General features: G+C 34.3%; 1 protein-coding gene across 1 annotated transcript in view; it reads right to left on the bottom strand.

The window, feature by feature from the left end:
- The window catches only part of LOC111043775, a 176,658-nt gene that overhangs the window by 25,904 nt on the left and 134,358 nt on the right, over positions 1-16,396 (bottom strand). The window contains exon 5 of the mRNA XM_039445326.1: positions 7,260-7,417. Within this exon, the coding sequence (XP_039301260.1) occupies positions 7,260-7,417 (158 nt within the window). The remainder of the gene's footprint in view (positions 1-7,259; positions 7,418-16,396) is intronic.

Here is a 16,396-nt window from a genome sequence, read left to right as displayed (position 1 = left end):
TTCAAGTATTTATTGCAGTACTTGACACCACGCCACCTCCCCGCACTCATCTCATTTTTCAGCGCGTTGCATCCCAAGGCTGCAGAAAATTAACTAAGTGCGTGAGTGGCTACAGTAAATTGAAAATCGCCACTATAAAAAACAGCGCTATAGACTAGTATATTGTTGATGATACCCGTGAACGGTATGCAGAATGCGAATGTTGTAAAAGTTACATTGTTTTCAATAAATATGTTGTATTACATTGTATGGCAGGCGAATAAATCTTTTTTCAAACGAGTTAGTTAAACCAACATATCATAAATCATGAGGAAAGCAGTTGGGCCTATAAGTACAAACATACAATTTTTTTCACCGCTTTGAAACTTTTCGATCAATTTCGAAGCTTTTTCAATAGATATCAAATCAAAGGATATTGGAACTATTGAATGAAAAAGACTAAGAAATTGTCAAAAAACCACAGATTTATCGATACTTAGAGAGACCTGTTTCGGTTATTGACAATGGTGCAATAACCGAAACTGGTCTTTCTAAGTATCAATAAATCCGTGGTTTTTTGACAATTTCTTAGTCTTTTACATTCAATATGGATAATTACCACAATATCAACTCCTCAACTACACAAAAAGATATTGGAATTTCAACATTCAATACTGAAAAAATTCAACATTCAGCTCAAGAAACTACAGGGATCTAGAAATTCTTCACCATATCATTTCTAACCAGTTACCATAATTTCAATTCCTCATCAATTTGGTCATGATATTCTGTGTCTCTATCATCATAATATATTTATGTCAAAATATTCCTATAAAAATATTAATACGCCTACAATAATCAAGAAACAAAACTAATTTGTTGTTAGTATCCTAAATTTTCACAAGACACAGCAATTTCAAATGAGAGCTCAACCGACAACTCCTTAAACTTTGAAAAATTGATGTTTTCTTTTCTTAAATCTATAGAAAATATAGTTTAATGCAATATGGTCGCTTGGTGATTTAATAATTCATGACTGTCTGTATTTATGATGTCCGTTATGCTGTTTACACCGTACTGTAAGTTAGGATGATGAAAGTGAGAAGGTCGGAGGTACGTCGGAGCAAGTCGTGACTGCGGAGGTCGTAACGCATCCTCCCAGACGCAGTCGTCCCACCATCCTTCTTTTCCGACCGATTTCTTTTCACTTTTCAAGTGGCGCACGCTCGCAGATGATTTGCATGCGCTGCTATTTGAACAGGACTGGAGCAAAAATGTTATGTGTATAAGTTTGCATAATTGGGCAGACCATCTAAACCAGTTTGCTTTTTTCTCATTCACGGAGCGCGTGATTAATCTGGCCAACTAAATGTGCTGCGTTGGTGTGCTCAATAGGAGTTTCCTCGCCTCTACTGAAGTGGTCTTTCAATAGACAAGACAGCAGATTCGCCCTGCTTCAATCTGCAGCATTTTCAAATTTTAATCATGTTAGCCAATCAAAAATCTCCATATTTTGCAGGTTTAATATATTTTGATCATGTTACCTTGTTGCTATTTTGATCATGTTACCATGAACTTGAGTTAGCTCATCAGGAATATCCATAGATCTCTCTCACTTTATTCCATCTGTATCACTCTTTAAATTATAGTTAGAGCTTCATCAAACTCTGGATCTTAATCCTCTCAAGCCAGGTCACTCCCAGGTTATTGGATGGGCACGTTGAAGTGTCGGTCCCGGCTCAAGTATGAGAGTTGTAAGGCTTAAGGCCCATTGAAGGCTTGGAATATGTATTCAGAAGAGGTGAGACTTTCCCGCAAAGGACTCCGACTACCAACCAATAAAATGCTAAACGAATTTACTCTACTTCTTCCCTAGATAGATAGGCTATTTTCGAGCGATTACTCATTTCAATATTGTTTACAATTGAGTTCTATTCAATTGTTTGATGAGAGCTTCATTGTGGCAGAATCGTTATTCATCTCATTAGAATTTACCAGGATACTTGAACTTCCAGCTACTATATTAACTTATTATAATTGCATTTATTCAAGCCAAAACAAGATATATATTGTAGAAAAAAGACATCCGATTCATGCCAATTCAATTGGATAATCTAGTGACATTGAAAGCATTTTTGAAATAATATTGATGATATTCCTTGATATTAAGTTATCGTGAATACTGAATTATTGTATTTTCTCAAAAACAAATTTATCTATCTTGTTGAAAAATCCAAGAAATTTCAAAATGGATAATACACATTCACCGTTTCTGTTTTTGGGCAATGCAATACTTTAGTAGACCTCGTGACCTCTTATTCTGTTGCTCAATACATTATATTTCGAGTGACAAATGAAGTAGGAATAAATAATGGTCCATAGTCCAATTTCACTCTTTTCGTACTTTGCCGTAGAACGGTAGATCGGACATTAAAATGCTCCAGCAGCGAGATCTTTAGTTCTGATATCATATTTTTCTGCGTTGAGACACTTCTATAATTGAGGCGACTTTCGTTAGTTTCGTTGTAACATTACATCAGGCGGATAATAAGTCGTTACGAAACAATGGAAATCTCCAACGTACCAGGTCATGATCAGATATAAAAATCATATTTTTCCGGGAGTGGGCCACAATAATTCAACCACTATTGAATGTTCCAGTTCAATTCTATATATTTTGGTGATATCAATAGCTTATATCTATTGATATACTAAAATCAATATAGTGTAATGATATATAAGTATAATAATAATATATCAATATAATATAATTATAATACTATTCGATATCATTAAACTACTTGTCTTGGTTATTGAATTGAAAAAATATGAAGTAGATTAGTCGCTATCCATAAAGACAATTTATGGTTAGCAAAAGCTTGGCGACAAAATATTGATTCAGACTCAGAGCAATCGCTTTTTGTTTTAATAAATTTGAATTTTTATAAGAATTGATTTATAGAGCATGGTCAGGATTTGAAAGATTGTTATATTGGAATATGAAGCCTAGTTTGGGAATTTGATTCTTTATTGAAAATGGCTTTAGCTCACAAGTGTATTCTCAAGAGTAAAAAAAATTTACTTGAAAATTTCTTCTAAGGATATCAATCTCTGTGCTTAAAGCGGTAAGATAACCGTAATAACCGAAGAATATAACGTACAAGAGAATTTTGAAATGTAATACAGATCATTCAAGAAGTAATTTTATTAGTATTCATCATTCAAGATTAATTCTATTCCATCTTGTAACTTTTTTGGTTTATTTCGGTTTCTTAAGTCTCATCAATTGATATACTTTGGAATGATTTTCCTATGTAAGAAACTTCTAAAGCATTTTCCGAAGATTCCGATAGTAAGGACATCGATTCCAGATATTCAGTGACTGTAGATGAATCCGACTTGAATACTGCATTTGATGATTTGAGAATTGCATCTATTATAATAAAATGAGTACGTTTACGACCCCGCATGTCGTAAAAGGGCTCTTAAATTTATTACAAAGCGCAGTAATACGTTCGCAACGGTCAACTAGATGAAATAGGTTCTTTGTAAGGCTACTTATCCGTAAAATATAATAAAACAACATTAAAAGGGTGCGTTGAATAGAATCGGATGTCTTCAGGAGAAGCTCACAGTGTTTCTGGATGATGAACAGTAATGTAACTGTCTTAAGAACAAGTAGTGCTCAGTAACATCTTATGAATTACAACATTGTATATACTTTTAGAAACAAGCAAGGTCATCAGGAGAGTAGCCTATCTGAAAGTAGCAACATCGATTGTAATTTATAGTCACTTACAAGAAAGTCATTAATGTGGATCAACATCAATTACAACTTACGACATCAAAGTAATGAGAAGCTCCACAGGATGAACCTCCTAATCTTAAGAGCACTTGAATTATGTGCAAGTGTCAAATAAAATACGATGATTACTACCCTATAATAATAATTATAGAGTGATTACTATCCATCCCACGTGGAAGCTAACACAATAGTTGGAATGTGATAGCTCTTCCTAATTTTTCTCTCACCCTACATTGGATAGCATTATCATTGCAAGAAGTATAAGCAAGAGAAAAGTCGGCTTCCAAATCGATTTTCTCAAGATTGAATGAAATACACTCATGATGATTGAAATAGATTCAAAATCATGAAATAGTTTTTGTATCAGTCATGTAAATTTATTCTGATTTTCTCATTCCAAATAATTAAAGTTATCGCAGTGTAAGAAAGTTCTTCACATAATAAGAAAACAAAGATATTGTCAAATTTCACTAGAAATTTATTAAAAACTTTAAAACAGGACTTTGAACATCTTTACATAATGTTTGTCTCATTAGAATTCTCACTAAATATGTTCATTTATATGCTTTGCTCATTGAGATGTGCTCGAAGATAATTCATAACATTCGTCATTCTTTTCTGCCATTGGTGTTTTATAAAAAAGATCTGTGGAGTGGTTCAGAACTAAAATAGCTTCTTAGTCTGAATTATGGATAGAATCTGGAAATATGTACCTGGGAAATGGATCTCAGTATTAGTTATTGAAATGAAAAGTGATTTCAGTCCACGTGCCTGAATGTAAAGTAGATGCAGTTAAGTTTATAACCCTGTCCAATAAGGAAGCATTTTTCTCACTTGAACGTCACGTGATCTTGTTCATATTGTTAGACCAATTGGCTTTCTTTGCCAATGTCAGAAGAGCAGACAATGAGCAGTATGGGTGATTGGTGGATTGGTTAGGGTACTCAACTCAGAAGTTTCAAGATCAAATGTTATGAACCGGGTTAGCGAACAACAAAATACCTTGATGGCTGGTTAGCGCGTTTCAACGTATCTCTCAAGAATGTGGTGGACTGCTAAAAGCTGGATTTTGCTTAGTGCTCAGTATGTCCGTGACATTTAGCTCGCTCAAAGATCAACGATTATTATTCGACATTTCATGCTGTTTACCTCTGTCGAAATTGCTCACACTTCTAATGTTCAAATCTTCACTTAGTAAATAACAACTCCTAGGCATAAAGAAGAAGTATAGTAGTTTAGAATAGGTATGTCATCGCCAATACAAAAATCAATAAGAAATCGACAGACTTTACTCCCCAAACACAAAAGCTATTTTCTTCCATGAAAATATGCATGTTGAGTATAACTTGTTTCTTTGTTCTTTGTTGGAAAGAACTGGTTCTCAATGTAAGTAATAGTCATAAAAATATCCAATAGGCATGAGAGAAAAATGTGTATTATATAGAATGAGTGTAGTATAACTTTCTTGACAGCTTGAAAATTGAAACCTCAAGTAAGTCTGAAATAAATGAAAAACATTCGGAACATCCTAATAATTTGCCACATTGCTGGTGAGTAAGTTGTAAGCTGATTTTGTACGGTTGGAAAAAAATGTCTGGAAAGCTGATACATAAATACAAATTTTCATCAATGTAAATTTTACAAAACCTTTGAGAAGATATTGAAGACAGTATTCTACAAATATCTTGCTGGAACTTTTTTATAATCTTTATTTTTTTCTTGTGGAGTTGAGTATTATTGTGGAAGATAGACCCAGACCTCGGTTTGACTCATAAGTGATCAGTGGAACTACTACTAACAACAAAGTTTTCAATAATTATTATGCTCTCCTGGAATATTTTTTAACAGATGGAATAACTTCAAAAAAGGATCATATCCATTTTGTAACGAAACCAAACTTTACAAAAAATGCCAGTTCATGAGTCAAACAAAAACTTGGACCTAATCTTGTTTGTGGATTTTTGAGTCTCAACATCTTCTCCCAGGTCATCACCGTGAACTTGAACTTGGAGTTTCGGTAAGGTTAGGGTAAGAGATGCCATGTGTGACTATGGATTATGCAAACTAGTGGAAAGGATGTACGGTGTGTCGACGTCTGAAGGGCTCAGGTTACCCTGAGAACGGAGTTCGGCTGACCTTCAAGGTCCGCTTTTGAGCAGCTTCACTCTCCGTGAGGGACCGCCCAAGCCGCACACTGTTTTTGCCACACCTATGTCACATGAACTCGCCATGTCGCTTGTCACTTTCGCTGATACACAGCGCCACTAACGCCAGCCCACACTACAATGTTCATCTTATTAGGCAATTACTGCAAAACAGACATCTGTAAGCGACAAATACATTAGGACCACTTCAGGTTTGTTTTCCAGTTTGTGACACCTACATTGTTGCCGTAGCTCAAAAATGGATAGGGACTATGGATTCGATAACTGGCAATATTGACAAAGGTTTATCCTCTCAAACAATGGCACCAAAGAAACTACAAATCAGCAACAGACATCTATGAGCAATTTTGTTTTCGCGAGGAATACATCAGATCTACACAGATTTGTTTTCCACAAATTAAGATTGTAACACCTACATTGTTGCCATATATCTAAAATGGATTGGCACTATGAATACTTACGATAAGACTATGTGTGTTGTTTCTTCTTTTCCATTAAATTCCTGCAAAACAGACTACACACCTAGCGACAGACCAATGTGAATCATGTTTGCAACAACGATGTTAGGATCGGATTTTGTTTTTTAGGTGGGTTAGTTTATACACTCATTCGGACTGATGAAAGGATTCAATGGATGGTATATACATAGCAAATAATTGTACATAAGAGGCATTTTCTCCATTAATTGTTAACAATCAATGATCAATATCTTTTTCTCGATATCAGGAAACTTATTTGGTGTTAGGATAATTATTATTACCCATGTCCTGTGGAGCATTAGCTGTAATTCCTCCTTGGAATATAGTTTCAAAAAAGGATATAGCTCCATTCATAAAAAAATATTTGGGAAAAAATAATTGTTCACATTCCAAGCAACCTCCATTTCAAGTGTAGGTAAATTTGAGAAATGAGGAAAAAATAGAATGGAATCGCTGCCTTTATTTTGAACTAGGAGTGCGGAGTGACACAAGAGATTGATCGTATTTGAGTTTAGGTTTTACCGACTCATTTTTCCGAATTTTATATTCAGTTATTGGAAGAGGGGGGTTCCAAATTATTTTTCAAATTCTCTGTTATTTCAAATCCTCTAAAGTAAAAATACAACCTACTTATTATTTCCTTGAGTTATTTATTTGTATTTATCTATGCCGATCTGAATTTTCAGGACTGCAATTTCAAAAATATACAGTTGACTATAACACGATATTCAATTGCTATTATTATTCACTCTATTACATCATCATGATAGGTATCACGTTTGAAGCACCATACTTAGAAAACCTTACTGGAAATTCAGAAATAAATCTTACCTGAAACCATCGAATCCGTCTTCCGATCCGTTTATTGTGAGCACGGGGGCGCGCGCGTATGCCTTCGCTACTCTTCTATTTCTTTCTAAAACGATCACTTTTGCCCATATTTCGTCGTCTATTTGAGTCCATTTATCTAACACTTCTTGGATGTGATCCTGTAACAGAAGAAAAAATGCTTCATTAGTCGAATGTAGAAAAAATAAATTTCATAAAATCCAATCTTGAAGACCTTCCATACAACAGATACATCCATTCATATCTCAATTACTTTACGTTATTATGAGTAAGTTCTCAAACATGAAAGACTCACACAAAGTGGTGACTTCATAGTCTTATTCCAGAGTAGATTCACTAGTATTCTTCTTATAAACTTAAGTATTCTATTAACTAGTGTATTCTTTCTAGTATTGTATCTGGTATTCTCTCCAGTGTATTCTCTAGAGTATCAACTGGTATTCTGTCTGTTTTATCAACTTTCGAGGTAAGTACAGTATGGAGTAAGCCCATTGATAAACTGTTATCAAATATGTAGATACGAGTAGTTCTATTATTAATTCCCCAATAACACTATCGAACACTATGAATGAAATCCTTCTATTATCAGAGAAGTGATACAAAGATAATTCGACAAGTAAGATCAAAGATAATTAGGACACTGGTAGAAGCTTGTCCTTATACCATTGAGGAGTGTTTTAGAGCATTCATGTGAATCCATTCTAAAAATGGCATGTTGTATGCCACTTGAACACTGCTCAGAATTTGTGGCTTCACACAACAAAAATATGATAATAATAACAAACATTCAGATACAGCATACATTTTCAGAAACAGGAGCAATCTCCAAGGAATTCCATGAGTTCATTCCATCCCGCCATGCTTTTCCATTTTAAATTATTCAATTGCTTAGAAAAAGTCAATTTCCGGACTGAACACATTAACACCAAATATTCATAGAAATAATTTGATATGGCTGTTCTTTCAATGCTATTATCAATGACAAGCCCAACAAAGACTGGCGAGATTCACAAAGTCATGTTGATAAGCAATAATGGAGTGCAATCATTGAGGAAATGCAATGTTTTGTCTGAGTTGATTACTATTTCCTGCACCGTTAATGAGTCAATTGCATATCAAGTGGCAATGAAAGCTTGGTGAGACGGATTTACAATTATTTGAATCTTCGGTGCATAAGGTTTTCCTACGTCATAATGAGAAGATTCTCCCGGAATAAGAAGTGCAGATACAGTCATTACACCAATACACAGTCCCTACTGACAAAATGCATAGTACAGTAGTCCGTTTTATTGGGAATAATTTGAACAATATTGTGGATATCGATTTTTCAATGATTAGATGGTTTAACATTATTTTCTAATTGGTTTTACAATAATTAAATTTCCATTGATTGAATGAAGGTTGTTGGATAGTGATAGTTCATAATCGCATCACGGAATCTGTGCTGAATATATCTCAAAGACATCCATAGAACGTTCCCGTCCCGATTTCGAAAACAATATGATTTCGAATCTCATGGGATGAAACAGGACTTTTCAAAAAACAATTTCATTTCCTGGGTAAGATTAGCGGTGAGAATTTGAATGATCATGAAATTCGCCGAAATAATGAAACTTACTCCTTGCAAACTGGACCATTGAGTGTCGTGCATTGATAAATGATTATTGAGTTCTGTCAATAGGAAATAATTAAAAGTAGCTTATCCAAAGTGACATTCAATATGAAGGCATTGTTGCCAATCTTCCATTTCCTCCACCTTCTGTGATAGATAGCTGTGATTAAATTTACTCTGGTGAATCTGATCTGATCAATGATCGATTTTTGGTAATAATGATCATATTTGTCTAGAAAATATATTTTTTCAAGAATAAATTTTCATACTCAAGATGGAATATTCTGGTAGTTCATCATATTTATACATAGTCCACAAACGATTTGACAACGGTGAGGAGTTGGAAAGGAATGATGCTATCTGCTTTGTCCAATGACAGAAGACAAGGATAGCAAAAATATGTGAATAAGATGCTGGCTTCATATACTGAATTTCACTATACTTCAATCTAAAGTTATAGGAATGACATGTTTTAAAAGAATTGAAATGTAGAGCAATATATCAATTCAAATGAGACCACTGCATCGCGGAATCAGTTATTTGATGTGTAACAAGAATAGAATGTAAGTCATTGTGCATGAATGTGGATAATAATTATCATTACCGGTTCGTTTGAAGCAACTGAAACAAGTCTACGAATGGAATCAACATCTTTATAACGTCATTGTTTCCACGAGTTTCCATAAACGGGAGACTCACATTTACCGCTACAAAGAAAATTTTCATGAATCATTCTCTCAATAGGAAAATTTTACTATTACTACGCTTTCACGGAGACAATATTACATAACTTTTAGTGGAGTGCGCTTCGACCAATCACCTTTCAGTCTGAAAGTGTTTATTTCCATACACTTGCTACTTCTGATGATCATCTTATTTTCGTGTAGCCTTGAACTTTCAAATATAAATTAGTACTCTGGTCTAACCTTTACTTTATGGCGTGAAGTAACAGTGACTACTTATGTTTCTATGCATCGCATCGATTATGAAGTAGTAGATTTATGAAACAGTTTGGAACACTCCCACAAATTATCACTGTCACAACAAAAACATTGGCCCGGTTGCACAAAAGCCGGTTAAATTTTAATCGTGATTAATTTCATGAGAAGCAATCAGAGAAGGCTTTTTAGTAAAGACAGCTTCTCTGATTGGTTCTTTTGAAATTAATCACGGTAAATTTAACCGGCTTTTGTGCAAGTGCAACCGAAGGCCTTTTAGAAAATACGGCTTCTCTTATTAGTTCTCGTGGAATTAATCACGGCTAAAATTTAACCGGCTTTTGTGCAACCGGCACATTATGTTTCAAGATGTGTGGAATACAGCATCAGTTTCTTTATTATGTTGGTATCAGGCTTGATGAATTTGCAAAAAATTTCTATGATTGATTATTTTTTGTTTGACATTGATACATACAAGGATTGATTCGTCTCAAGGAAGATGCATACTTTGAAAAGGGGATATTCAAAAAACAAAAATTCGAAAATGAATAATGAACAAAAATTCAAAAATGAACAAAAGAACAGAAGAAAAATTCATCGTTTTAGGGTTGTAAAGTTTTCTTCGTTGTTTATTATATGTTACATTTTACAATTGACAATTCCTTCTATATTCAAAACATTGACTGCAGTTGTCAGCAACAAATGTTTATAGTTTTACATTTAATTCAGTAGTAGGTCAAATAAACTTGTAAGATAATGGTGCGCGGGAGTCAATCAGATCCGCCACGCCCAAATTACGGCCTTCGGCCATTGTTGGCTGGGTTGGGAAGGACGTTCATAGTGCACACCATACTCTACTTCTTATTATAATAGACGTGGTTCGTAATGATAAAGTAACTTCAATATGGAGTTGCTTGGATCATGAAGTATAAAGGTATTGAGGACTGTATTACCATCTAGAATGATATAGGGTACTGTTTGAGGTTCTGACAATATTTTCGATTTGATTTGAATAGAACTCTAAATTCTAAATCATGTTATGTTGCACTGAAGAGAATGTTACTGAATACTTCTATACCATCTAACCATTACTAACTTACTTCTATACCATCTAAACAGCAGTTATTGCAATGCTTGAAGCATTTCACCGATTCTCTCCAGAGCATTCGACGATTTTTTGTAAAAAATCAATTAGTAATGATCAACTGAACAGAATTTATCAATCAGTAATGATTACTAGAGATCTTGATCATTGGTTACTACTGTGAATTTCAACTGCTGCTCTTAGTCATTAGTTGTCACTGTGTATTTTCTTTCACATTACCACCAGTTTTACACGAATAAAAAACTGATGTTCGAATTTTGAATTGAAGTTGAATTGAAACAACTGATTGACTGAAACTAACCGACAGTTATGTGCTTCAGAATTACTTCCCAGGGATTCCAGACACACCTGAAATGTACGTCCAGTAATCGTTTTTCGACATTTCCTCCATCACCTAAGTATAATACATAATATTATGAGAACATCATATTTGCAAAGAAACATTGATTTTGAAATGTCATAACTTCTTACTTGGAGGAAGGAAACTTATGCAAAAATGTTCCTCGGACCTTATCGAACACAGGTCATGGGAATTATTTGCATAAACTCGGATTTCCAAGGCCGAGTGTTTTAAGATAAGAATGAAATATCATAAAATGTTTATTTCAATTATTTTTGTTTTTGACCATTAGCCAAATTCATCGAGTGAGCTTACAGAATTGTATAATGTTATTCAATTAGATGAGAATACTGATGTCAAATCAAGACCCAAATCGATTAATCAGAGAGGCAGCATTCCAACTGATGACAGGATATTTTCGTTGGCCGTCGTATCAAATGAACATGGCGCTGAATTGTGGCGACAGATCCAGATAAGTTGGTGGCTTAGTCAAAGTCATGGGCGTAAGCTGAAGATAAAAGCCAAGGCCAGCAGGTTCGTTTTGAATCCCAAATGCCAACCAACCAACTGATCTTCGCATTTATTCAAATTTATACCATTTGTCAATGTTCCAAACAATAAAGTATCTGGGAACATCAAGTTGATAGAACCTTTGAACCTAATACAACTCGAAATGATTATGTGTTTCACTTTCAGTTTTTCTTTGTCGATGACTGGAGGGAGTGGTTGTTGATGCTTTCATTAGTCATACTAGCTTACCTTTTGAGAAAATGGACAATAATTAAAATAAAACTCGATAATTTATGAGGAACCAGACAATAATACTATCAGAAAATATTTTTCCGCCAAAACATAATGGTAATGAGTGTGAGAGTGATTTCTTAGCAAAAGTTTGTAAGGCTTTGATGGAAATCATACTGATATAAAAGCTCGAAAAATGTTCATGAATTATTTGCATTCTATCTAAACTATAAGTTGAGTTTATTTATCCAAACTACGACGATTTCATTAATCAAATCACATACAATTTTCGAAGTAGTAGCCCAGCTGAACAAAAGACGTCATATTGAAGGAGTAAGTTATGTCACCATCAACACAATCATTATTATTATTTCAAGGTCATTTTCCCGAATCTCTAGACTTTCAACTACTTATGTTAATCGTTTGGTTTCATTTCGTCCATTTTAAAATGAATAAAGATTGCATTACCATAATTCCAGTGAAACATTTAACTACTCATCCAACCACTATTATTCATTGATTAAATAAATAGTGGTATGTTTTATCAGAAAGAATTTTTAATCTTTATTTTTATTAAATATTAAGTTGATGGAAACACTTTTCACTGTTGCTAATGCTTCTTCAGAATATTCCCAATTCTTAGTCATTCTTCATACAATCTGCTTCGATACAATAGGTTTAGACTTGAGATCATACGATTTCAATGTTGTATAAGATACTTAACAGATATTTGAAACTGAGCCAATATCATATATATTCTTGATAGTTGAGACAATGAAAGATGAATTAAAAATGTAATTTGATTTATTCAAATCGACAATATTTACAATCACAAGCAATAACAAAAACACACAGCTCAGTAAGTGGAAATTATGAATAGAATTGATTAAATATATACTGGTATGTTTTATCAGAAATAATTTTTTATCTTTATTTATTCAATATTAAGTTAATTGGAACTCAAAAATCGATAGTTTTATTAATATAATTACATTTCATGGCATGTGCCCATAAGAGGAGCCTCCAATGAAACTTATTTTTATTTTTTACATCCAAATATAATTGTATTGTTGATCTTTTTTGTAGAATAAAGAATTTCAGCTCCAATATTTTCATGGTTACAGTGACGGTTCTGAGTGGATACTGTAGAATATCGTAGTTTTTGTATCAACTGACCTACGGAAAGTATCAAATTCAAATGTTGTGGTGACTGAAGACTTTTCTTGAGAAAAAAAAAGCAAGAGTGGAACCAACAAAACGCAGACGTAACACACGAAACGTCGCGAAACGTGCCTAATTAGCAACAAACGCTGACAACAAGCGCAAGCGCCAGTTCCTTCTTCACCAGCACTGTGCAACACAAACGACAAACGACGCTGTGATCTGTTATGACAGGAACAATACGGAGCAAATTGCAACCCGGAATCTGCGTCTGAATATTACCGTTATTATTAGTGCAGTTGTCGCGTTCCCATGGACTACGTGTACCCAGGTTCGTATGAAAATGTCTTGAGGTGAAATACAAAAACGTGAAGTGGAAACTCATGCAGTTGATAATATGAGTATTGTCTGTTCCCTCTAAACAGTCATAATATTTCAAAATAGAATCAATGAAGCTAATCGTCGGCAAACAAGAAATATTGAATGATCCGGGTATTTATAGGAGCAGAGCTTGAAATTTATGGACTATCAATATTACTTTGCAAACAAGGGGTAGCAGCAATGCTGTCTCATTGAGAATCTGGCAATTGTATATTGTATTAATTGAGTTTGCAAAATGATTTCCTAGAACTTCAGAAATTACTTGCAAGATTACTTGAGCTGGCTTTTTAATAGCACAGGCTCAAGCCTCTCGGACACTTGACCATAAGCTATATCCTATATAGCAGGAAAAGTTAATAAAGACCAAATGGGAATACCTCAAATCATGAACTGCATACATTTAACAGTTGGATAGTACTGACGGAATCATGAACGTTTTCCACAGATTCAAGCCGGTTCATTTCGTCTATGCTATTCTTCTTCTTCTGCTAGTGCCTATTCGTTCCGAATATTGGCGATCAGCCTGACTATGGATATCTTATTTACAGTCATCCTGAAAAGTTCTGTTGTAGTCTTGGAGAACCAGGTACGCAGGTTTATCAGCCATGATATTCTCCTTCTTCCTGGTCCTCTTCTGCCATAGATCTTTCCTTGGAGAACGGATTCCAGCAGGCCGTATTTTTCTTCATTGCGCATGATATGGCCGAAATATGCAAGCTTCCTGCTCTTGATGATGTTCATCACTTCCAAATCCTTATCCATTCGCTCCAATACAGCTTTGTTGGTCACTCTGTCCATCCATGAAATTCTCAACACTCTTCTATACAGCCACATCTCAAAAGTCTCGAGCCTTTTTTCAAATGACTTGGTCAATATCCATGACTCCATCACATAGAAGAGTATTCAGAAAATGTAGCAGTGGAGGAGTTTGATTTTGATGTGCATATTAAGGTTGTGACTCTTGAACAGTTTTGCCATCTGATTGAATGCAGCCCTCGCTTTTTCTATTCTGCATTTTACATCTCACCTCTATGCTATTACTGAAGACAATATGAAACAGAAAAATAGTAGTGTGAATCCTAGAATACAGAGTTCCTCATTGTCTACGCTGTTACAATCCAAAAACACTATGCTAAGCTGAATCCAACAAGACAGTTGAAAAGGATCTTCGAGACAATAATAATTGATTGTTCCAACTTCCTATAAAATGAAGAAGATTGATAACTGGATTGTAATCAGTGTTCAGGATGGCAATGCAGCTACCATGATTCATTGCCCACCTTGAAATACTACTTTCACTGGCGATTGGACAGGTGAGCGCAGCGCAGAACAGAACAGTCGTTGTCTGATTGATTGCAAACGTCCATTGGCATGGCATCTTCACAGATGACTATGAATAGACTCAACTCATCTATTCACGACAAAGTGTGTCTTCCAACTTTTACTTGCATTGACGACAAAATGAATCGCACTCATAAATTTTCGTCATTTTTGTTTCACAAGTGAGAGTTCATATTCTTTCTGATCGCTGCTGAATGGACTTTTCAAATGAAACAACCAATTCCAGCTTGGACGGGATTTGTGAAGTTTGGAAGCTTTCACTCTCATCAATCGATATTACTGAATAATGTGACAAATCAGTGATATTTTATTCAAATACAGAAACAAATCATACACAATGATTGGGGGAGGGCAACAGACTAAACACAAAACTGTCCTTCTTCCGAATTTTGATGAATAAAAGTTACCAAAAAATAGGGTAGATTATTGTAAGATCATTAATTGTGATAGTATAAGGATGCTTGATGACAATAATAGAGTTTCTCAATACCGATCGCTACATCTTGTTTCAAATAAATGTAAACGTGGGATTTTATAAAAGGTGTGAAGTATGTAGCCTACTGCAACATGTTAGGTTACTGAATACTTCTGGCTGGTGAATGAAAGCTAGAAGTACAAATACACTATGCAAACGATAGAATCCATTTGAATGAGTGAATTTAGTCAGATATTAAAGTGTTGCTATAGAGTTCCATCAATATCGATTTTTGTGTTAGCTAGTAGATATTGGCACTTACAAGTTGTATATTAGCACTTACAAATTATTGTATAAATACATGTATTTAGGGCATTGCATTAATTATATCGGTTTAATTTTCTCAAATTTCCATATTACATTGTTGTATATTTGTTTCTTTCTGTAGCTTATTTCGAATTAATCCATATGACGATTTTCAACTGTTTATTTTATTACATGTATAGTATACTGTGTTGAATAAATTCTTGTCTTATCTTATCTTGTCGTATGTGAGTCGCCTTGGTTTGTAAATTTAGACACTTAACCCTCGTTTATAACTTGTAACATGCATCAGATTTATGTTAAAATGAATCAACTCATATTCGTAGCAATTATTCTCACCCAAGAATTGTGCGGTGAGAAAACTAGGTATGAATAGAAAGTGAATAGGAAAGTATTCAGTGAAGTCTTAAGAGGCTTATCTCAAATTGGGATGCAGTTTCAAATGGAAAAAAAAACTATTTCAGATTCTAACGCAACTATCACTCAATTTGAATGCGTAAGATAATTCTATTCAAAAATGAAATCTTGGTAATTGAGTTACAAACCAACAGTAAATAAACGCAAATCAAGAAGAAGCAAGAATGTGTGAATTCTAGAAAGTAGCGTATTTGAAGGAAGATTCGCAGGGAACATACCGATAAACACGATCTTCGATCAGGAAGTGCTCAACAAATACAAGATGCATATAAAAAGTGAAAGTGTTCAAAATAACGTTTTGTATTCACAAACTATTTCACGCATGTTGAATGCGATTCTGTTAA

Source organism: Nilaparvata lugens, chromosome 1 (assembly GCF_014356525.2).
Source record: "Nilaparvata lugens isolate BPH chromosome 1, ASM1435652v1, whole genome shotgun sequence".
NCBI lineage: Eukaryota > Metazoa > Arthropoda > Insecta > Hemiptera > Delphacidae > Nilaparvata > Nilaparvata lugens.
Note: the sequence above shows the minus strand (reverse complement) of the source record. Positions and strands in the feature narration are given on the sequence as shown.